General features: G+C 37.6%; 1 protein-coding gene across 1 annotated transcript; it reads left to right on the top strand.

Annotated features, from left to right (window-relative positions):
- Positions 1-21,246: 21,246 nt before the first annotated feature.
- LOC149146745 (E3 ubiquitin ligase BIG BROTHER-related-like) lies at positions 21,247-21,720 on the top strand. Its single transcript, XM_089452846.1, has one exon. The coding sequence runs from the start codon at positions 21,247-21,249 to the stop codon at positions 21,718-21,720; it is 474 nt and encodes a 157-aa protein (XP_089308972.1).
- Positions 21,721-24,620: the final 2,900 nt, after the last annotated feature.

The raw sequence follows: 24,620 nt of genomic DNA, 5'->3' as shown, positions 1-24,620 counted from the left end.
AACTGCCCATCAGTTTCTTTTTACCAAAACGTTAATTAACTGTTGTTTATCTCCTAACTAAAACAACTTACAATTGTAGTTCTATGGTCTCTACCGACCTTTTGGAAAAATGATACAAAAATTAAAGAAAATTAAAAATAAAATGACAAGTCTAATAACCTGTCCAGCTATTGCTTGTAGTCTTTGATTGCTTTTGTTCTCCTTACGAGACAGTCAACCACTTTCTGTCTCCTCGGAGCTGGATGCTCCTGAATCATTTAATATCTTAATCATATTATTTTAGGATTCATAAAACTTCTTCTCATAATCTTAAAATCTAGAAAATGTACTTACATGAGTAGATTTCATTTTCCACTTAATAAAGATAAACCTTTGACATTTCATAATCACTCATTTAAATATGTGTGTATAAACTTTATTTTTATTGGTGATTTACTATGCTTTGGAATAGTAGGAATAGAGGCTTATAAGATTAGTAAAAATGGTTTATATTATTTATACATTTTTCAAAATTTATATTTGAATTAATAATTTATGAACTTTGTTTTGTACCTAAGACTTCGATATTGGAAGTAAAAGTGAAGGTTAAAATTTGGTGAGTAATTCATGATGAGATTAATGATAATATCATATGAGGTAAAAATGGAGAATTAATCTTCATGAAAACCTATTTTTCATATTCATTATGAATATACATACATTCTTCAAGAAAGTCAAGCCTCCTAAATATATGGACATTAAAGGATTTACATAAGAAGCAATTCATTTGTATATTTGATTCTCCCTTTTATGAATAGTGTTTGCCCATTTTTAGGAGTTCTTAGTTTGGAATAAAAAATGTTAATCATATTTTAATGATATGCCTTAATTAACATTTAATTATTATGTTTTATATGTGAAAAATAAAATTAAAACCATAATAAAAAAATATATATGCATATTTATAGATTGTGAAATTCTTAAAATGATGTCACTTACATCATTAACTTCATCCCTCTTTCTTTATATTTTATTTTAATTTATTTTACTATTGGTCCTCTGTTTTTGGTATCGCTAAGAGTAAACCATAAGGAGTTGGATTCCTATGAAATTGAATAAAGCAGGGAGAAAGAGACTTATGAAGGTATAACTTTTTTAGGGTCAAATCAAGCACTAATATTTCCTTGCATTGATTATCACTTAATGGTTATTTCATGGCTCCAACATACCACAGTGGTGCACCAATTTGTCTAATGAATAATGAACACAATTTATAACCAATACGAAACCTGACTTTGAATTTTCCACAAACATGCAAGGTCTACTCTGTCACATCTCTATATTGTGCTAGTGAGTCATGCATGAAATAATTTTAGTGTTGTGGGCAATGTTTGATGAGTAAAACCATAATAGAAATTTTCTATTATATTGTCCTTTCATGTATTGAAACTCACATAGAATTAAAATTTGATAAAGTTCGATATAGTATAAATATTTCAGAAATGTTCATTAAAATGTAATTGTTAAGATCATAGTGGAACTTCAACAATTTAAACATTATGTTATTCTCACACTATAGTTCAATTTTTAACTACTCCATTTTTAATTAATGTTTAATATAAGAGTGGAACTAGAATAACATCATGGTCAGTCATAACTCATATTATTCATAAGCGTTACCATCATAAGATTATGGAAACATTCATGAATCATAAGTTTATATCATTTTTCATATGAATGAGCATAAACTCAAATGACATAAAAGAGAATGATTTTGTGAAGTAATACAAAGTAAAGAATGGGCAAACAAAAAATTTGGAATCTTTTCAAATAAATATGTGAATATTTTCCACTTAATATTTTGATTGAATATTGGAAGTCACACACTTTTTTTAATCAACTTTAAAATATACATCTTTGAAAGTCACACATTTTACTTAATCAACATTGTGTGTGGAGGTCATGAACTCATTTGCAAATTGTAGTGGATATTCCACTAGATCATTCATCACAACAGATCTATGAAAATAAACCAAAATCCAAACTATGAAGGGTTAATTTTTTCCAAATTCCATATTCGCTATTTTTTTTATGAATGCAATATATAATATGTAAAAAATAGATAACAAGAAAATAAAAACAAATATCAATCATAAAGAATATCAGGATATGCTTTAGGAACTTTTTTGGGAGAAAACACAACTAGAAGGTGGGGATGCTCCGCTCATTTTTTTCTGCAATAGAAATTATGAAAATATAAAGATAAGGCACTCTATGGAATTACATAATACCTCTGTTAGTTTCAGTCTTTTCAGCCTTCTTCTAGTGATTAAATATGCTTTTACAAAGTGGTCTCAGAGTGTCAAAGTCAAATTTTGTCATTTCAGTGTGTCTTGAAGTAAAATTTGTTCACTAGGTATTAGGTCTGGGGTTTGTTTTCACTCCTTTCAAAGTTGTCCAAATGTCAGTCCATGTCACCATTCAGCTGAGAGTACTATCATTCAGAGGGTTGTCATCATCATGTCAGTTTCCAATGGGTCATTTTACACCTTGTTCGTGCTTCAGCTATGCCTAGGTAAGGTTCATTTCCCTCTCTTAGGGTTTTGAAGGTAATTTCTCTTCCCCTCACTCAATCTTTGAAATTCCACTTTCCCCTGTTTCCTAACATCCCTCCCTACTTCCAAAAATTTTCTCAAGAATTTAAAAGCCCCTTTCCCCTTCATTTCCCTTCATTTCGACAAATCCCATGTTCCACACATCGGGGTAGGTTTTACTCAAATGATGTTTCTGAGCAAGAAAAGATGAATTTGGGAAACATGAGAGAGGTTTTCGTCCCAAATAGACCAAGGAAGAAAAACCTCCTTCACTTTTAATACAGGTGTCATGGTTTTAGAGAAATGTCAAAAATACAGTTGCCTTAGGAGAATTGATGCACCTCTGAAGTGACCTTGGGAAAATCACAATTTCTCATAGCCTGGTTGACCAAATGACTTTCTTGATGAGTGAAATGCTAACTAGACACAAATAAATTTCCAATGAGCTATCATGAGCTCAATTTGGAGTTGAGGAAGACCTGTAAAAGTTAACTGCAACAGCACTCTGCCTTTAGGCAGCCTCATTTTGCACATTTTGACCAGTCTTGGGAGATTTGACTTTTGATAGGGAAAATGACCTCCAAATTAGAATATTCAAGATGTTATGGAAAGTAGACTCGATAATATTTCCAACGAGCTATTTTTCACCCAATTTTGACATCAGAAAGGTTGTCAAAAGTGAGTCTGAAGTAGGAACGATGCACCTGGGTAGTGGCGCGGCGCACCTTTTCATCAGTGGTCCGCACCTTTAACACAGAAATAGTGTGGTTAGGTGCACTGGAGACATGATCATTAGATGAAAAACTGCAATTAATACTAAGATAAATTGCAGAACTAGAAATGTTTGGAGCAAAACACAGGTTTTTCTACCTGATGCGTCGCGCCTCCTTGCACGTGCTTTTGCTAGGGACCTCCTTTGGAGAAAAACTCAGGATTTTTGGATTCCTCATGTAAAAATATGAATGCCCACAAATGGCCAAGAGATTTTTTCAAGTTTTTAGCTTCCAAAAGGGTCAAAAACACCTCAAAAATGCCCTTTTTGCCCCCTTTTGGCCACACAGGAAGCAATGTTTGGAGGACTCACTATTGGAGGGGTAAATGGACACCAAATTCAGAAATTCTACATGTTCTAGAAAGTAGATAGACAAACCTTTCCAACAAGCCTACTTGGAGCAAATTTGGTGCATGGGAAGGCCTCCAAAATCAGCTGCAAAAAGGCGCGACGCATAGGGAAAGCAGCGTGGCGCATAGGAGGAATTTTGCTCATTTTGGCCAAAAAACTCTTTTTTTCGCCTAGTTTCTTCACAGTTTGACCTTTTTCTTTCTAATAGTCAAACTCATGATGTAATTTAATGTGACTTGATGGATTTTTATGTAATTATGCTAAATTTTCACTCATAGAGGTAGATTCATCATGAAAAAGTAGTTTGCAATTGAATGAATCAGTTTCCTAGGTTTTAGAGGCATGTTGTTCCACTGCCTACTTTTTAGTTCTTAGTTTAGATCTTGTTGAGATAGCTCCTAAACTCATGAACTCGACCCCTAAAGCCTAGCATGAGTTTTTTAATGCTTATATCTAGTAGTTTTTAAGTCATTGAGAAAGTTTGGACTCTTGTGAATGCTTTGAGCATTATTGTACATTCATTTTCAGCAGTTTGGCAAAAGAATTGACTAGGGTTTGCAACACTTTACGGGATTCTTGTGGCATCTTTCTTTGGTATTGTGTTTTCTTCTGTAATTTCAAGTTTTACATGTGATTTATGTATGCCATTATCTCTCTTTGCATCATCTTAACTAAATAAAAAAAGGATAAAGGTAGAATACATTAAAATTTGGAGTGCTCTACCTAGGGTTTGTTTAGTTATCTATGTTTTCTGTTGTTTGAAGAGGATCCCTGAGCCTTTCATGCCCTCTACAACTCCTCACCAGTCTTAAAACTCTCCATCTCACTTATTTCAAAGTACTAAACCATTTGCCTACCTTGCCCCATAGAGATCTCTGCAAGACTGTGTCCATTCCCTAGACCCAAATTGGCCTTTCACATTTGGGCCCGCAAACCAACATCAAATTCAATCAAACTCCTCTAAGCATATACCTAGCCTAAAATCAGTCTTTACATTAGTCATCTCAAGCCTTAATGACCATATTCTTCTGAGATTGACAAAGAGAGAGCCCTTTCCCAACTTGGTAGGGCTAGCTACCAGGTTAAGCGTGGTTTGATGTTACCCTAGATCCTACCTTTCTCAACCTGAGGTAGATTTAGGCACTGAAAACCTCTAACCCATGCACTGCTATGAAACAAAAACTCCCTCTATTCTTCTCTCTCTCTCTACTCACTCTCAAATACTCTACTTTATATGCACTCCAAAAGGATGGAACCGCTTTACCTCCTAGTGGCCCAATATGACATAACCCAATAGTTATATAGGGGTTATATTTAACCCATTTAACCCTCAACATGAGTTATAACTTAGCCCTTCTAGAGTATTCTTCATAGTACCCATGATTCTAGCCTCTTTTCCATGAGTAACGAGATTGATGTGGCATCCTCTCAAATTATGGTGGTCAATCATGATAGGTAAACTTTCGGGAGGCATAAATTTTGCATATAGATTGTTTGATGTCTTTTATCACACCAATGAAAAGTTTTCTAAGTGTAGAGTATACAAGGGGTCTAGCATAAATAAGTTTTTTTGGACCCAAAAAATCTTTTTTTAATTCATCAAACTTCCTTTAAAAGATTGCAAACCCAATTCTCCAAACTAGGACCTACCAGAAAAAAATGGCCCTATAAGCTGATTCCTCCAATTTTCTCACTCTTAAAGTATCAGAATAGATGACAAATAATATAATGATCAAATATAGATAAATAATTTAATCTTGTAACTTATAATTTGACAAGTATATTTATTAGATGAAAGTATGCTACAGATGGGAGGGGTATATGTAAATATGCCAATAGGAAATCTAAGTACATATACCAAATCAAGATACTCCAAGGATGGGAGAGAGTGTGATGGCGACCATCCCAAGCTACAGATACAATTAACTACGACTAGTTTTCACCCTCTGTTACTGCAGACACTGTAACCTGGGCTTGTTGTCACCCTTAGCTACCTGTTGGCTACCCCCCACACCCTTTGTTGTTTTCCATCGGTTACGGTTCCTTATTCCTGCTGCAGTATGGAGGAGATGGATTACAAGGTGCTTGATTACTCTATTGACCATAATCCTGACCAGCCTATTTTTGGGCAACCTAACCCTACACCAGCCCTAACTACTCATCGCTCCCCTTCTACATCGTTACACACCACCTCGCCTCCTGTGGTTACCTTACCCAGGCCATTCGCATCCGCCCTTCCCTTTGCAACCCTCTCCATCAATTCTCCGGAGCTAGACTGCCCCTTTCTCTCTCCAGCGACCCTACACCTTCTTGCAACATGCTCACCCTCCTCCCCACCCTTCGAACCCTCGCCTCCCGGTGACCTCTTTCGCTCGACTCACTTCCCCTCCTCACATGGGCCAGCGCAACCCGTTGTGCTCGTGCAGCATCCCCCTGAATCCGGCATCCCACCCCCCTCTGTGACAATTGCTTCCTCAGCTCCACCATTCGGGTGTTTTGAAACCCCGGTCATCAAGATTTGGCACTCTATGCAAAACCAGAGTCTGACAGACCCTTTGCAGGACCATCCTACCGCACCCAAATCTGGTAAAAGAAAGGTCAAGTGTGTGAAGGCCTTTGGGAAGGATTTCACCCTCAAATTTGGTGAAGGATTGAATATGGGAGAGGTAGTAAACACGACTGGGAAGGTTCTGGTGGGATGGGTAAGAGACTGTGCCTACTCTGCGGAACATCTCAGCCTCTAGGTTAAGGAAATATGGGGCAATATCTTCAAATACCTCCCCGAAGTATAGACCCTTCCTGGTGGATGGTTTGTGCTCCATTTCACACAAGAGGAATACACCAACATGACCCTTACATGATATTGGCGCATTAAAATGGTCCTGGTCATGCTTAAGCGTTGGAGCCCGCCCTTCGACCTTGAAAGAGAGCAAATTAGGGTTGGACCATTATGGGTTAGGCTGCCTGGCCTCCCTCTGCACTATTGGTCTGAAGATGTATTTGTCTGTATTGGGAACTCTTTGGACACATACTTGGATTATGATAAGTCATACATACAAACCAGAAACAGATCCTTAGCCCACATCCTAGTGCACCTTGATACACAGGAAGGACTGGAGGAAGAAATAACCATGCAATGGAGGAATTTCATGAGGATACAAATTGTGGATTATGAGGGTGTCCCCTTTAGATGTCGCAGGTGCCAAAAAGTTGGACACCTATATAAGGAATGCCCATTAGTGCACAAGGCTTCGGACTCTCCTATGGTACCTGAAGCTATGGCAGAAAAGACTCCAACTTCCATTCTTGGGTTGACTCCTACTGCAAAGACATTGAATGAGAAGGATCCACCATCTCACATGTACCTACTAGTGCCCTTCATCATCCCTCCCCACCAATGGCAAGATCACGGGCTACTGTTGAGGCTGCTCGCACCTCGGGTACACCCATTTTTTTGAACTTTGTTATTACTTCATCTATTGTATGTTCTGCATTGCATATGCACTCGGCATGTGCTCTAGACCTGGACTACACCCATTCTACCATCCCATGTCCCCTTACCTCTCATATGTCAGTTTTCTCTACTACTCCTCCATCCTTCCCACCTGACTCGCCCCCCCCCCTTGGCTCCCTTGTCCCCTCTCTCTATTCCCTTTGATCCTGCCCATCCCTACAATCTCTGTTATGAAACCTTCTCAAGAAAAGATAGAAAAGATAGATCAATGCCTTAGAATTCAGCCTCTTCGAAGGGGCAATCTCCTTTCCATTACATTACATAAATGAACAATTCTTGGATGATTCAAATGACAAAACCTCCTTTCTATATATAGGAGTCTAAGGAGTCACAATATAACCTAGCCGACCTAACAATAATAATATAAAGCCACAAAAATGACAATAGAGGGATTCTATGGGGCACAGTAATAACAATATGGGGATAATAGGGGCACAACAATATTAATAAGGGATGCAACTACAATAGTAATGGGGTAATCACTAGTATTATAGGGAACCAACACACCCCTCTCCTTCAAAAAAGTGTTGTCCTCAACTCTTGAGTAGTTCTGGATGCTTCTGTATAAAATTCTCATCCTCCCATGTGGAATCTTCAGCGGATAAGTTCTTCCATTTGATAAGATACTCCGAAATTGATCGATTTCGTAGCTGTCGAGTTCTTGTTTCTGTGATTGCTTTCGGTTCCAATATAATTTTTCCTTCCTCGTCAAGTTCTGGCAATATTGTTTGAACTGGGAGCTTGTCGCCTATAACCTTCTTTAAACATGAAACATGGAAAACTAGGTGCAATCGAGAAGCTGCAGGAAGCTCCAATTTGTATGCCATAGTACCAATCTTTTGCAACACCTTGTACGGACCATAATACTTTGGTGATAATTTATTATCCTTCTTAGCTTGCTTGAGGGACATTTTCTTATAGGGTTGTAGCCGTAGGAATACCCAATCACCTACATCAAAACTTCTTTCACTACGATGTTGATCTGCCTGTTGTTTCATTCTATTCTGTGCCAACACGAGGTTATCCTTTAAGAGTTGGAGGACTTGTTGTTGATGTTCGATGTGATGTTCCACTGCTTGAACCTTAGAATTTTCTCTTAAATATGATGTGATGGATGGTGGCTGATATCCATAAAGTGCCATAAATGGGGTCATTTTTGTTGCTGTATGGAAGGAAGTGATATACCACCATTCAGCCAGAGGTAACCATTTGACCCATTGTGTCTGTTTATCAGATACAAAGCGAAAAAGATATCCTTCCAAACATTTGTTTACTATCTCAGTTTTCCCATCAGATTGAGGATGATTAGATGAGCTATGAGCTAAATGAGTACCAAGACAAGAAAATAATTCTGTCCAAAAATTTCCAGTGAAAATGGGATCTCTGTCACTTACAATAATCTTTGGGTTTCCATGTAGCTTTTGAATTGTTTCCATAAATGTAGTAGAAACTGTACTGGCTTTAAATGGATGTGATAATGCACAAAACTGTGAATACTTGGTAAGTCTGTCAACTACCACCATGATGACACTATTTCCCTCAGACTTGGGTAAACCTGTGATAAAATCCATTGAAACCTCCTCCCAACGTTGGCTTGGAATGGATAAAGGTTGTAATAGACCCGGTGTCTTAATTGTTTCAACTTTATTTTGTTGGCAAACCATACATTCCACCACAAATTTTTGAATATCCGATTTAAGGCCATCCCAAAAAAATTCCTTCTTAACCATGTGGTAAGTTTTTAAAAATCCTGAGTGCCCTCCTAAGGCAGAAGTGTTCAATTCCATAAGAATATTTTGTTTTAGTTGGGAATTCTTACAAAGGTATAAGCGATCTTTGTACCATAAAGAATCATTTTGCCAGCTAAATGTATCAGACGTACTGGAATCTTGTTGTAACTTTCGAATAAGTGCCCACACTTCTTCGTCATTCTTCCATTCCTCCCTTGATTCGTTTATCCAATCTGGTTGGATAATGGAAATGGCACACTACAATGCTTCCACCTCCTCATCATTTCCTGAGAGTGCATCTGCCACCACATTTTGCTTCCCTTTTTTGTAGATGATTTCAAATTCATAACCCAAAATCTTTGTGACCCACTTTTGTTGCTCTTCAAAGGATAATCTTTGTTCTAAAAAGTATTTAAGGCTATCATGATCCGTTTATACCTTGAAGTGTCTTCCCATTAGGTAGGGTCACCATTTCTTAAGTGCATGGAGTATTGCCAACATTTCCTTCTCATAAATAGCTTTGTGTAAAAACATTCCCTTGATTGGACGACTTTCAAAAGCAATGGGTCTTTCATCTTGCATTAAAACAACACCAATTCCATTTCCTTAAGCATCACATTCCACAATAAAGGTTTTTGTGAAGTCTGGTGTAACTAAGACGGTGCTTGGCACATTGCCTCTTTCAGATGTTTGAAGGCCTTTTTTGCTTTTGGAGTCGATGAAAATGCATCTTTCTTCAATAATGTTGTTAGAGGTGCTGCTATTCTCCCATAATTCTTAACAAACTTGCGATAATACCCTGTCAACCCGAGAAATCCTCGCAGATGCTTTATGGATGTTGGGATTTTCCATTCCTTAATGGCTTTAATTTTTCTAGGGTCTACCTTAACTCCTTCATGAGATACAATATGACCCAGATATTCCACCTCTTGTACTCCAAGGAAACATTTGGATCTTTTTGCATATAATTGTTTCTCCTCCAATAGTTGTAGCACCCTGTCAACATGTTCAACATGATCCTTCCAAGACTTGTTGTAGATTAGTATATCATCAAAAAGTACTAACACAAATTTTCTAAGGAATGGTTTGAAAATTGAATTCATCAAACCTTGAAATGTTGAAGGTGCATTGGTAAGGCCAAAAGGCATGACCAAAAATTCATAATGACCCTCATGAGTTCTAAATGTTGTTTTCGAAATGTCTTCAGTCTTCATTCTGATTTGATGATATCCTGAATGAAGATCCAACTTGGTGAAGTAAATTGATCCATGCAATTCATCCAGTAATTCATCAATGATGGGAATGGGAAACTTATCTTTAATAGTGAGCTTGTTGAGCTCCCTATAATCCGAACACATGCGCCATGATCCATCCTTCTTGTGCACTAATACTACTGGAGTAGAGAAATAACTTTGACTTAGTTGAATTATACTAGCCTCTAGCATTTTTGCAACCATACGTTCAATTTCACTCTTTTGGGCATAGGGATATTTGTACGGCCTGATGTTTGGAGGAACACTTCCTGGAATCAAATGAATAGCATGATCATGATCACAAATAGGTGGGAGACCTTTGGGAGTCTAAAATACCTTGGAATGATTGTCCAAGACTTTTTGGAGATCTGGAGAAATAGATGATTGCAATGTGGAAACATCTAGCAAACATAATTGTGCAATTACACCCCTTTGTTCCTTTTTTAGAAGCTTTGTCATACCATTAGGGCTAATTATCTTTCCCGGCTTCCCTGCAATACCCCTTAATTCAACTTCCTTTCCTTCCACGGAAACTTTCATGAAAAGTTCTTAAAAATTAAAAGCTATTGTACCCAAGGATTGTAGCCATTGGACTCCTAGTACAACATCAGCACCTCCCATTGGAATGGAAAGCATTGGGCTAGTCAATACATATTCTCCCATCGATTGCTTGATATTATGGCACTTTCCAGAGCAATTTATTGTTCCTCCATTTACAACCATCACTTGACACTCTAGTGCTGGATATAAGAAGCAATTTAATTCTTTTGCTACCTTACAATGAATAAAATTGTGGGTACTTCCTGAATCAATCAACACTATTACCTTTTTCTTCTTGATTTGTCCTTCTATCTTGATGGTTTGAGGAGTGGTAATTCCCACCAATGCATTACAAGATATGGTCGGATTCATTTCTTCTTTATCTAGACTTTGTTCCTGGAGTATATCCTCTTCTTTTGATCTTTCTTTCTCCTTTTCTTCTTCCTCATCGCAATCTATGTAGAATAATTTCTTCTCAGCACACTTATGACCTTTATTGTATTTGCTATCACAATTGTAACAAAGCCCTTTTTCTCTTTTTTCTTCCAATTGCTGTGGTGTCAACCTTATAGGTTGTGGAAGACTAGGGGCAACCACACTTCCATCTTTATAGTTGTGAGTGGTATGCTTCCTGGTTGCCACAATTTTGCTTTCCATTTTTCTTGCTAACCTGAATGCCTTCTCTAATGAATCAGGTTCCCAAAGGTGAACATCATGTTGGATATTATCCTTTAAAGTCCCTATGAACACATCAATCCTATGCTCCTCTGGAATATTTTTTACCCTTATGTTCAATTTTTGGAACTCTTCAATGTGCTCCATTATTGAACCCTTTTGTTTGAGACTTATCAATTGGCTAAAAAAAGTGTTGCTTTTTGTATCCTCATAATGTGCTATCAATTCTTCCATAAAAATTGCCCAAGTGATAATTTGTTTACGAGAGAAAATCCATTGATACCATACAAACTGATTTGGTTCCAAATATAATGTTGCAATACGTACCTTTTGTGTGTTTTGCACATTATTAAGATCAAAAAATTGCTCTATTTGTAATATCAATGTTGCGGGATCCTTGCCATCAAACTTCTTCATATCGATTTTGGAATATGGTGGCTCTTCAATCCCACATTAGAGTCTAATAAATCATGATTAACATTTCTTTTGTTCGCATCATGAGTTTCCTTTACTACCTTTTCACCATTAGTAAGTATTTCTTGTAGAAAATTTGTCAAATCTTTCTTCAAATCTGCCATGCTTGTCTTCAAATTTGTGTTCAAATCTATATTCAAGTTCTCCATCTTAGCTTCCATGCCATTCATCTTAGCTTCCACACCATTTATCTTAGCTTCTGTTAGCTTTTGTGAGAGTGACATTTGTTTCACTTGTTCTTGTAATTTTGATATATCATGTAGCATTTCTTCCTCTTCTTCATGTGTCATGCTAGAGCTTTTAGGTTGCTTACTAGGTGTTTTCATTTTCTTTTCTCGAGGCATAAGTTATCAATAATAATGCTCTAATATGCCCTTTGAGTTCCTTCAAAATAAATTTTCAAACCAAGCTTAAGCAAAAATTTAAAAAAATCTACACACCTTTTTTAACTTTGTAGGAGCTTGATATTGCCTCTGATGTATCTCTGTACTTTCTAATCATCCAGTTCTAAAATTGCGAGCTAAAGTAGCCCTCTATGTCCTCTTTCCAATGCCACCAGTCTAACCCAAATTGGATTCTCCAAGGAAGAGTTATGTGAAATCTCCCACAGTGACTTGATTATAGACTAGTTCATTAGAGCGAACTTGTACGACGTGCCACGAGTCACTGTTTCAACCTTTGGCTCTAAAAAATATCTACAAGAAACTAAAGTCCGTCGTCTTTTTGTAACTTCTTACTAAATTTCAATCTGATGCTCATAGAGAAAGTTATGACGATTCTCTCCAGGTCACCTGTTTTGAATGTAATTCAGGAGTCTGCAAAAAGACCAACTTCCTAAAATCATATCTCCGCAAATATAGCACTAAAAGCTCTGAAATTCAGACCCGAGGTTCAGTGCGATGTCTTCTCAAATGGGTTTTTTTTTAGCTTCTGAAACATCACAAAAAAAAATTATAGCAAAAATTCCACGATGACCTATTTGGACCAGGGAAACCCTAGAATCCAAAGCTCTGATACCAAATGTTATGAAACCAGCTCAAAAAAAGATAGAAAAGACAGATCACCGCCTTAGAATTCAGCCTCTTCGAGGGGGCAACCTCCTTTACATTACATAAATGAAAAATTCTTGGATGATTCAAATGACAAAACCTCCTTTCTATATATATGAGTCTAAGGAGTCACAATATAACCCAGCCGACCTAACGATAATAATATAAAGCCACAAAAATAACAATAGAGGGATTCTATGGGGCACAGTAATAACAATATGGGGATAATAGGGGCACAAAAATATTAATAAGGGATGCAACTACAATAGTAATGGGGTAATCACTAGTATTATAGGGACCCAACAATCTCAAACCCTACCCTCACTCATCTGAGGTCTGCCCTTCCCCCACTGGATTGGGTATGATTCCCACTTCTCATCCCCTCAAATCCTCCTGTGGTATAAAATCCAACCTATCCAAAGCTATCCTAATAGCTGGGGGCAAAGGTGGCCTCTGGTAGAAAATCATCCCTCGACCGGGTTCTTAGAGCTATGAACAGGCACTCTCTGCCACCCCCATGAAGTGGCTTTCCTTCAATTGCAGGGGAATGGCTAGCTCACCCAAAATGCTAGCCCTTAGGAGACTCTTTGAATCCAGGTCTGTATACATCATCTTCCTTCAAGAAACTTTGGGAGCGGCAGACTCAACCTCCCGTACTCTTGGCTCTTTGAAGCCTGGTTGGATCTTTCAATCCCTTGATGTAATTGGGCGATCTGGTGGATTGACCCTGGGATATAACCCTCACACCATTAACCTGAAGACCTCCTAGGTAAGTGCTGGTTCCATAGGCATGGATATTTTATCAGCAGAACTTGGGATGGATCTTCGAGTAATCAATGTATATGGGCCATGCCATAGTAGAGAGGTCTTCTGGAATCGATTCCTCAACCTATCTATCACCTCCTTGGACAACCTCATCATCGGTGGTGACTTAAACCTCTCCATAGGCTTCAGAGAATCCTAGGCAACAAATGCATAGGTGGATTCGCTCACCAAAACTATGGAGATGTTGTTGGAATAACATCATCTGATGGAAATCCCTATGATTAAACCTCTCCCTACCTGGAGGAATTAGAGAGTGGGTGAGGTTGCTCTAGCTACGAGACTGACAGATTCCTGATCAAAGACTCTCTGATACAAAATATCTCCCTATATAAACAATGGGTTGGATCTAGTGGTATTTCGGACCACTCCCCCATTTATATGGAAATTTCTGGACCACCAAAAAAACAAAGGGCATTGTTTAGGTTCAACTCATCTTGTCTTAAGGATCCACCTACCTCAAATTGGTCACGGATTAATGGCATGAAAATCCGCCAACTAGGCATAGATATTTGGCAGAAGGTTTCTGCTACAATCTCTCTATGCTCAAGCAACTCTCCATCCATTAGGTAAAGGAAAAAGAAAAGAAGGATGACAACACCCTTGCCGAAGTTGAGTTATCCCTCGCCACTCTCCTGGATGACCAGAACAGGGGTTTCATATCTGCTGATGCAAAGTCTCACCTCATAGATCTGGAAAATCAAAGATCCAAAATTCTGAAGGAGAGGGAAGAGACCTAGAGACTTCGAAGCCAAGCGGTCTGGTTACAAGCTGGAGATGAGAACACCAAGTTCTTCCAAAACTATGCCAAGGGAAGGAAAGTCACCAATACTATCTGGAATATGCCCATGGAAGATGGTAGCATGGCATCAACTTTCAGCCAGCTCTCCCAGTAGGGGAATTCACATTTTTGTCACCTCTACAAGGCACCCCCTGGTGCCAACTTAGCTGAAATTGTCAAAATTGCGAGACACTTCCCCATCTTTATGGATATGGACACAGCAGAAGATCTTACATCCCCTGTCACATAGACAGAACTAGAAGGGACTTTGAAATGGTTCAAAAAATATCGTGGCCCAGGGTCGGATGGCTGGATAGTCAAATTCTACCTTGCATTTTTTGAACTCTTTAGACATGATCTGATTAGGGTGGTAGAAGAATGCAAGACCACCAGGCATATGTATGAGGCCATCAACTCCACTTTCATTACGTTGATCCCCAAATTTGACTCCCCAACATCCTTCAATGATTTTCGTCCCATCTCCCTTTGTAACTGCTTATACAAAATCATTGCCACGATCCTAGCTAATCGGCTCCATCCCATCCTATCTCGCCATATCTCCCCTGAGAAATTTTCCTTCCGAGAGAATTGACAAATCCATGAAGCCATTGGCACTGCCCAAGAAGCCCTCCATTCTAACAAAATCAACAAGCAAAAAGGGGCAATCCTCAAAATTTATCTAGCAAAAGATTTTGATATGGTAACTTGGATCTACATCAAAATGATCCTCATCCATCTAGGCTTCCCCACTCCCTTTACTGATTGGGTCATGTGCTGCATCACCTCGGCATCTTTCAGTGTACTCATTAATGGCTCAGCATCACACTTTTTCCATGCTGAGCAAGGCCTTCGACAAGGCTGCCCTCTCTCTCTGCTTCTCTTCCTGATCGTAATGGAAGGCCTGAGTAGGCTCATTGAATCAGCTAAGAGGGAAGGGCACCTATAAGGGTTGAAAATGAGTGACAATGCTTCCTCACTCATATTTTATTTGTTGACGATGTCCTTATATTCCTTGATGGCAGCCAATGGGACTCATCTACCTTCCATGACGTCCTCACTCTATTTATTTGCCCACGCCACTCGCATGGAAGCAAATATTTCTAAATCTACCATCACCCTCTCCCAAACATCCCCCCGGGAAGCCAGAACTGCTCATCAATTTTTTCCCTTCCATCATCATCATCTGGAGGATGGCCTCAAATACCTTAGGTTTTGGATCAAGCCTCACTGCTATAGGATTGCGGACTGGATTTAGCTAGTGATCAAAATTGAGAAGCGGTTGAAAAATTGGAACCACAGATTCTTATCTAGAGTCGGTCATCTTATCCTCATTAAATCTGTTTTGGAGGCTACCCCTATCTACTGGATGTCGTTGGCCTGTATCCCCAAAGGAATTCTTGCCCAATTCATAAAATATGTTGCAGTTTCCTTTGGAATGGTCAAAAAGAGGGGAACCCTTTTTCTTTGGTAGGCTAGAAGTATATAGCTCTCCCAAAGAAATGGGGTGGATGGGGACTAAAATATCTCTCTGTCTTTTCTCTAGCACTAGCAGCCAAGATGGGATGGATCCTACTCATTTCACAGAATCTTTGGACCACTATTACATACCAAAAGTATATATGGCCTTACCAGCTCATGGATTGGATTCATATGCCAACCTGGCCATGCTCAGGGATCTCAATGGTTTGGAAAGCTATCCTATATACTATGCCCTTCATCAGAGTGGGCATCACTTGGAGAATAAATGATGGCAACCTGGACCGTATAGGCATGGATCCATGGATTGGTGGGGGGAACATGCATCAGCTACCCCCAAATCTCTTCCATTTCCTGCATCAAAGGAACATCATGGTGATCGCCCAGATCGATGACATGGAAAACAAATATATTTTTGAATAGGCATGGTTAACTGTTTGAAACTTGGGTATCCCTGATCACTGGAAGCAGTCCTAGGATGTGTACATAAATGCCCTAATTGAAGCACATGTTTGCATAAAGGAGGGCCCCAATGAACTTATATGGACCCCAGCTGATCAGGGTAAGTATCCCCCAAAAGTTGGCTACCCTACACTTCTCACTAATCGCAAACCACCTGCTCTCTGGGACTGGTGGCGAAAGATCTAGAAGCTCAAAGCACCTTCGAAAACTAGACTATTTATGTTGAATGTGCTTAACAATAAGACACCAACCGGAGCAAACCTCATGCACAGATCACATTATGGGCTGCACTAGTGTGTTCTTTGCAAATAGAAAAAGGAGACAAATGAGCACCTGTTCCTTCACTGCCCAAAGTCTATACATTTGTGGCATCATGTATTACAATTCCTTTCCAAATATGGTAGATGGGACGAACCTTCGATTCCTGATGCATGGAACAACTGGTCTGTTGAGTTTCAAGACACAAAATCCCTATCTCTTCTTCTCCTCCTCTGTTGGCCAATCTGGCTGACACAGAATGGCATCATTTTCAAATGATCAGAGGCATGATGGTCGCTTATCACAACAAAGATTATAGCAGCGTACCATGAAATCCCAGAGGAACCCTATCCTACTTGTACTCGCTCACACTCCCCTGAGACAATTGATCGCTCTATACCATGGGCATATTTCGATGAGGCTGCCCAAGCACATGGATGTGGTGGGGATCATACTTTTCCTATCAGACCAACATTATTACAAATTACAATTGGGATTGGGAGAAGGAACTAATAACTTTACTGAACTGATTACTCTCAGGCACCTCCTGCATTTTGCATTAGCACACTCATGCACAAATCTACAAATCTTCGGGGATTCCAAAATCATCATAAATTGGTTCAATAACATCAATATATGTCATGCACATTCTCTTAGAAATATTCTGGATGAAATTATGATCTTCAAAGCACAATTTAACTCTAACTCTTGCCTACACATCTATAAGGAACATAACAAGGGTGCTGACAAGCTATCCAAGGAAGCCACGACACAACCCAGAGGTTTGTGGATGATCCAGGAGCAGCAAGGAGCAGAACAATACTAATACTACCATCGACCCTACATAGACAAAGCACATCATAGGGCAAACAACCCCTAAATTTTTTGGTTAATCTTCACAGCTGATACACAGTATCAATATATGTATATATTCATGTTATTTTTGACTTGCATACCAGACATGATGAACACCCTGTGAAGTGAATATGTATAGCTTTTTTGGGAATGGTTTTAGCCATAACTTATATTTTTTTACAGCTATTTTGACTGGCCTTGGTCCAAACATTTGTGCATATGCCACGTGCATCTACTATATGTAATTTTTCAAATTAATGGGAGATTACGATTTTTCCCTGGGGAAAAAAAAGTATATATATTATATTGTTTCATTTATACTTTTTTTTCGTAGAAAAATGTTGCGTAATTTTATTTATCAAAAAAAAGAAATTATATATATTCTGGCATATTCTAGAGAGCTTGCTCCAACCGAGGAGCCATGGAAGAAAACATATCATTTGAACTATAAACAAACCATATAGGAGAAAAATCGATGCCGCAAAATTGAATAATACAAGATATCAGGGCACCCAAGTCCATCGAAGAACTCCAAAAGGAGTCACATACAAAGAAACTTGTAGAGACAGAGGTGAGGTAAAGCCCCTAAAGCAGATGACAAAAAACATCCCCATGAAAATAAGACAAGGTAAACCAACCTACAAACAATAACCAATAACCTTGGCACATGTAGCCGAGGAAGCCATAAATAATAAGCCTAAAAAAAGTAGGCAATGAGAAAGAACGAAATATGGCAGCCATACCTAGTGGAATGGTCACGATAAACAACTGCAAGGAAGCATAGACAACAAGCGAAAAACTCACTAACAGTGACCATGACAAGCTATGGTGGCACAAAAGAGATCCCATGCAAAAACAGAAGCAAGAAACGATAGGAAAACCCTGACAAAAAGGCCATTGTGAGCCACAAGCAAGCAACAAACCACCAAACCATCATGCCACTAAGGAACCCACACAAACTCGACACCAACTTCATAGAAAGTAAAAAAACCCCAGCCACTTAGAATATGGTAAACAATAGAGGCGTGAACCAGGGTTGAGGCAACTAGTGTTCTAGCCGCCCCATCCCGCTAACTCAACTTTGCCCGCTCAATTCCTTCATTTAATTTATACTTTTATGTTAAACACTTAAAAATCAAATCATATTTATTTTCACATGAATCATTTTCTTCAAATTAATAAGAAAATAAAGATAACCATATTGTGCATTTATATACACATCTCAACTTATAATATCATATATTATATTTAATTTCAAATTGTTGTAACATATGATGTTTCTAATTGTACCAAGAGACCCTCTGTAGCACAGTCTGGTAGCGATGTTGTAATGTAATGTTTAACATTTTGACTAAGTTAAATTATATAAAAATAAAAGTTAAATTAAATTACAAAAATATAATTAAATAAAAATATAATGTAATGTTAACATTTTAACTTGGTCAAAATAAAATAGAAATAAATAAAAGTAAAAAATAAAAATAATGAACTGCAAAAACCCTATAAAAACAAAATAACCAGCCTAGATCAATCTTAACCCCAAATTAATCAAGCATCAAGAGGGATCAAATCTCTTGAGGTGAAAACCCCTTTTTTGAGTACAAAACATGAGGAAAGATTTTCTTTTCAAGAGATTTTATCACTCTCGACGCTTGATAGATCCGGGGTTAAGATGGATCAAGGTTGGTTATATATATGTGTGTGTGTGTGTGTGTGTGTGTGTGTATTTTCCTTATTCCCTCTCCATCTCACCCCAAAAACATACACACACTCTCTCTGTATCTATCTATCTCTCTCTCTCTTTCCCTTCTCTCCCTCTCCCTCTCCTCTCCCTCTTCCCTCCCACTTTACTCTCTCCCTCACTCTCTATCCATCTCTCCCTTATCACTCCCTCTCTCTCTCTCTACCTTTCTCCCTCTATGTCTTTCTTCTTCCCTCCCCCTCTCTCCCTCTCTCTCTCTCTCTCTCTCTCTATTGAGTCTCTCTATCATTCTATCCCACCTCCCTCTGTCTCTCCCCCCCATCACTGTCTCTCTCTATTCCCTCCAACTCTATCACTATCTCCCTCCCTCTCTCTTCCCCTTCTCTCTCTATCTCTCTCCTCTCTTGTTTTCTCTCTTCCCTCCTCTCTCCCTCACTCTCTCCCCGTATCTCCCTTGTCACTCCCTCTCTTTCTCCACCTATATCTCTCTGTGTTTTCTTCTTTCCTCCCTGCCTCCCCCCCTTCAACTCCATCTTTTTCTCTCCCCCCTTCACTCTATCTTCCTTCATCTCTCTCTCTCCCACCTCCCTTTGTCTCTCCCCCCATCACTCTCTCTCTCTCTCTCTTTGCCATCCCGCTTTGTCACTATCTTCGTCCCCTCCCTCTATTAAATTTGATTCTATGATATTGTGTTTAAGAAAGTATCAAAAAAAAAACTCAATTGGTTATAAAATAGTAAACCTATGTTTTGGATCAACCATGTCAGAGAAAATACAATAATGAAAAACTTAAAACAATCATGCACTATCTTTCCTCTATTATTCTTAGCGAATTTATTTGTTCTCGTCACTTGGATCCTTAGTTAAGATGAATCTATGCTAGCTCTTAGTAATATTATCTATATTATATATATTTCACATCTCTATATATAAAAGTATTCTCTTCTTTAATTTTATTGAACCCTTGATTTAATTTCCATGGGAATATTTTTAGTAGTGTGAGGATAAAGGGTTTAAACATATCTCAGAAAAAATGATAAAAAATGTTCTTTTAGATTTAATTAAAAAAATGTTATTAAATTAATTTACAATAAAATATTTTGATTGTGAAATAATTTATGGTTTTTTGGCATGTGATATTGATAAGTCGTGGTATTGTAACAAAGCCTATTTACATGTTAATAATATCCATGGTAAACTGGGGGGTGAATATCCATGGTAAAATGGGGGTGAATTTCCATGGTTAAGAATCATGTTATATTGTTATAAAATATTTTGATGGTGAAAGAAGTTACTTTTAACATTTTATTTATTACTTTTAACTTTTTTTATTACTTTTAACATTTTATTTGTTTTGTTTTAATTTACACTTGACATCTACCCCATACTGGGTTAATAAAAATAAAAATGGCCCATGGTATTGAAAATTCATGGTATTCATGTGGAATATAACCTATTTATAGGGAGAAATTAAACTAAACTACATCCATCTTAACTCGGGATCTACCAAGGGCCTAGAAGGATCAAATCTCTTTGATAGACAAATTCTTTTTAGAGTGAAATTTTTTTTGATCCCTTTAATATATTCATAATTAAAATAAATCTTAATTTATAAAATTTTAATTTACCAAAAATAAATATTACATTAAAGATTTGAATAAATTTAAATATTTTTTTTTTATGGTTTAACATTTCAAGTACGTTTTCTAAATTTTGAACTTTCATAATAAATCTTATTCATATCCATATAATTATCCAATCTTACCCTAATCACTAAAACCACCCACAACATTCTTTTAGAGTCGGCTAATCAAAATTAATATTATAGCGTATATATATGGATGGAAGCTTACTCATAGGAATAAACGTGGACAAATCCCATGAGAAAACTGTAGCCTTCGATCTGAAATAAAATTTCACAGAGAAAACAAACAGGTAAGAGAATAAAGAAGGAATGGAGATGGCGAGCCATCAGCCCAGCAGCCCTACTCGAGGGGCCAGAGGAAATAATATTATATTTTGGCAACGACTGCTTCGACACATCGGTGGTTCTGCGCAGGTTGTTCAGAGGCCGCAACATGATCCTCGGTTGCTCCACATTTATGATTTTGATTTCTTGGATGATGATGACGCGATGGGTTACGAGCAGCTCTTGGCATTGCAACAGAGGATAGGTTCTGTCACACTTGCGCTGCCTCTTCGAACACTCGCTGCGTTGCCCGCCATTGAATTTAAAAATAAAGCAGAAACTAAAGAGAACTGTATAGTTTGTTTGGAGGATTATAAGGATGGGGAGAGTGTCCTCCAGTTGCCATGCTCTCATATATTCCATCGTCACTGCGTCACCAATTGGTTTCACACCAGCAAATCCTGTCCTCTGTGCAGGGGCGAAGTTGTAATTGGAAAAAATGAAGAAGGTTGTAATGCAAATTGAACGTAATTGGTTTCTCATTCTCTTGCAAAATTTAAGTTTAGTCACTGTAAAAGTCGTTTAGCTATTTGCTCCCATGTTTATGAAGATGGTGGTTGAGTAGATTGCATGATCTGTATTGATTCATTTTTAACATTGTGATGTCGTTGTGAAAGATAGAAAAATATGGAAAGCAAGCATGTTATAGTTTTTTATACAATAATTTGTTATATTCCTTCTGATTTGTAGGTTTTTGTTAGGTGTAGTTAATGTGAAATTATTGATTTAAATTTTATGGGAGGTTGAGGATGAGAACTAATTACGGAAGATAAAATATTGTTTAATGTGGTGCACTAATTTTAGTAACTTTTTGTTTCATTCAATATTGGGGCTGGTCTTGGTGTAGGCTCCACTTAGTTGGGAAAAAAAGGTAAATACTTTCCTAAAGCCACATCATTTTTAAATATGATTTATATCAACATGCTTGATGGGTGGTGATTTATGTTGTCTCAGTGATTGTTGATGTTGTAAACTTAGAAGAATATGGAACTAATAAGCATATTTTTAAAAGGTAATTAAATGGTAGGTTTGGGTTTGCCTACAAAAATGGAGAATTGCATGGTTTCTCAAAGAAGTATGCTTAGGTAGATTAGTTAAGTTGGCCAAATGTAAATTTTGCTTTCTTAAATAAGAAAGAGACAACACTTGGGGGAGTGTAAAAAGAGTTCTCATGAAGGGTAGGAAGCATGTAGGTAGTTTCTCATAGAAACAAAGAAACTTGAAATTTTTACAATATTTTGCCCAAAAAAATATTGAAACATTAGTGTAACGTACTTTAATTCACACAACACTAGGCACACTTTCCCAAATATTGAAGTGACCACAATAGACTAGAACATGTAAGTGCTTAAATGAGAAGCATGTGACATTGAGACATATTAGTAGAAGTGTTTAACTTGGCAAGTGTTAAGGTGTTTCCTTTATATACAGAGTTGAAATCAATTAGGAAATTAGCATGTTTTGAGGAAAACATCGATCGAGGGGGTTGAATGTGAAATTAGCAATTGCTGGCAAACCTTACAAAATGTGAATTTATATTGTAAACTTTAGCATACTTGGGGTATGTGATTAATGGAGAGGAACCTAAGATTGATCCTATGAAGATGGAGCCCATCATCACATGTCCAACTCTTATCAGTGTCACTAAAGTTAGGAGAGAAACATAATCACTTTAGAAGTTTATAGCATAATTTTTAGATCTTGTTGCACTAATTTGCACAATTATGCATGCTTAAAGTAAGCTTTAGCATACTTGGGGTATGTGATTGGTGGAGAGGAACCTAATATTGATCCTATGAAGATGGATCCCATCATCATGTGTCCAACTCTTATCATTGTCACTAAAGTTAGGAGAGAAACATAATCACGCTAGAAGTTTATATCATATTTTTTAGATCTAGTTGCACTAATTTGCACAATTATGCATGCTTACAGTAAGCTTTACCAAAGAAGACACTACAAGTGGGTGGGTTTTTTATAATTTTCTTCTTATCATTAAATATTAGAAGGTTAATAATAATATGTTATGTATCAAATACATAAGATATCATAAGAGGCCATAATACAAACAATGTACTCAAAATGTGAATGAGGACCACAATTGCAAAATAGAGAGCATAAGTGAGCTACACAATAATTCCTTAAAGATTAAAAGAAACTCCTCCAAATTCTTTAATACATTCATACGTCCAAATTGTGTGTCCATTAATAATGACTACATCATCTCTATATATACCCACACATTACACATGTGCCTCCTTTGTGAGGTTGACCATTATTACATATACATTAATCCCATTATGTATATATTTAACCCCATATGTGCCCCCCCTTGAGGTTATATCATATACTTTTAACCCAATATATTCCCCCTTGGGAGCATATCATAATAAGTTGGAAAACACAATTCAAGTTTGCCCACACTCAAGATCACAACTTTGGTATTTTTATGCATTGTTATGCACTTGGGGCCTTTCACCAATGATGCATTTAAAGATGAATATGTTGAAATAAGGAATTGCTGAGATGGGGGGTGAATCAATAATTAAGAAACTTTTTATTTTTCTTATTGTGCTTATAGTCCCTTCTTATATTATTATGTAGATTCCTCTCTGGTGCTTTAACATCTTTGCCTCACTACACTTCTCTCACAGCACAACACACTCACAATATGCTCGACTCAACCATCTTCTCCATTGTAGTCAATGGTTTTGTTTCACTGAGGCACTTTGTGCGAGGAAGTCTCTATTGTTTGTACTTTACTTTCCCATTGTACATAGGCATGGAACCCCTTGCCACTCTCAAGCGTCTTCTGGTAGTTTCTTGTCACAGTGTAGAAACAAAGATAGATATTGTAGTCCTTTATCATTTGGTTGCATAGAGCTCCATGCTGAGAAATTAATTCCCAGGTGACTTGCACACTCCTTCAAGAGTCCCATGCTTATTTATTGTTCTACATATCTTGATAGTTCATAGAGGTGAAAAGAAACACCATTTGTGCACATGAAGCATTTGAATATTTCCTTCATTCTCCCAAATTTTTCTTTGCCACAAATGTTGTCCTCGATTTCTTGTTAGAGTCTTTTGTAGGTTTAGCCCATTTCAACTACCAACTCCTTTGTACCTGCATTCAATTTCATAGTTGTTGAAACATACATCCTTTAACTCTTTGTACTTATCAGAGAAACTTCATAACGTAACCTCACAGTAGTGCAATGTTATGATACTTCTCAATCCTAATGTTTTTAGATCCTCTGACGCTGAGCTCCTTGAGAATTTCTCCTTGTTGGAACCAAGAGTTGTGACCTGCAGCTTAGATTTTAGGTGCTAATGAATTTTGTTCCTGATGGGGGCCAATATTACCT

The sequence above is a fragment of the Pinus tabuliformis genome, chromosome X (assembly GCF_031772625.1).
Source record: "Pinus tabuliformis cultivar Carrire ecotype Pingquan chromosome X, CPIR1, whole genome shotgun sequence".
In the NCBI taxonomy this organism is placed as follows: domain Eukaryota; kingdom Viridiplantae; phylum Streptophyta; class Pinopsida; order Pinales; family Pinaceae; genus Pinus; species Pinus tabuliformis.
The sequence above is the reverse complement of the archived record's forward strand: the minus strand, read 5'-3'. Positions and strand labels throughout refer to the sequence as shown.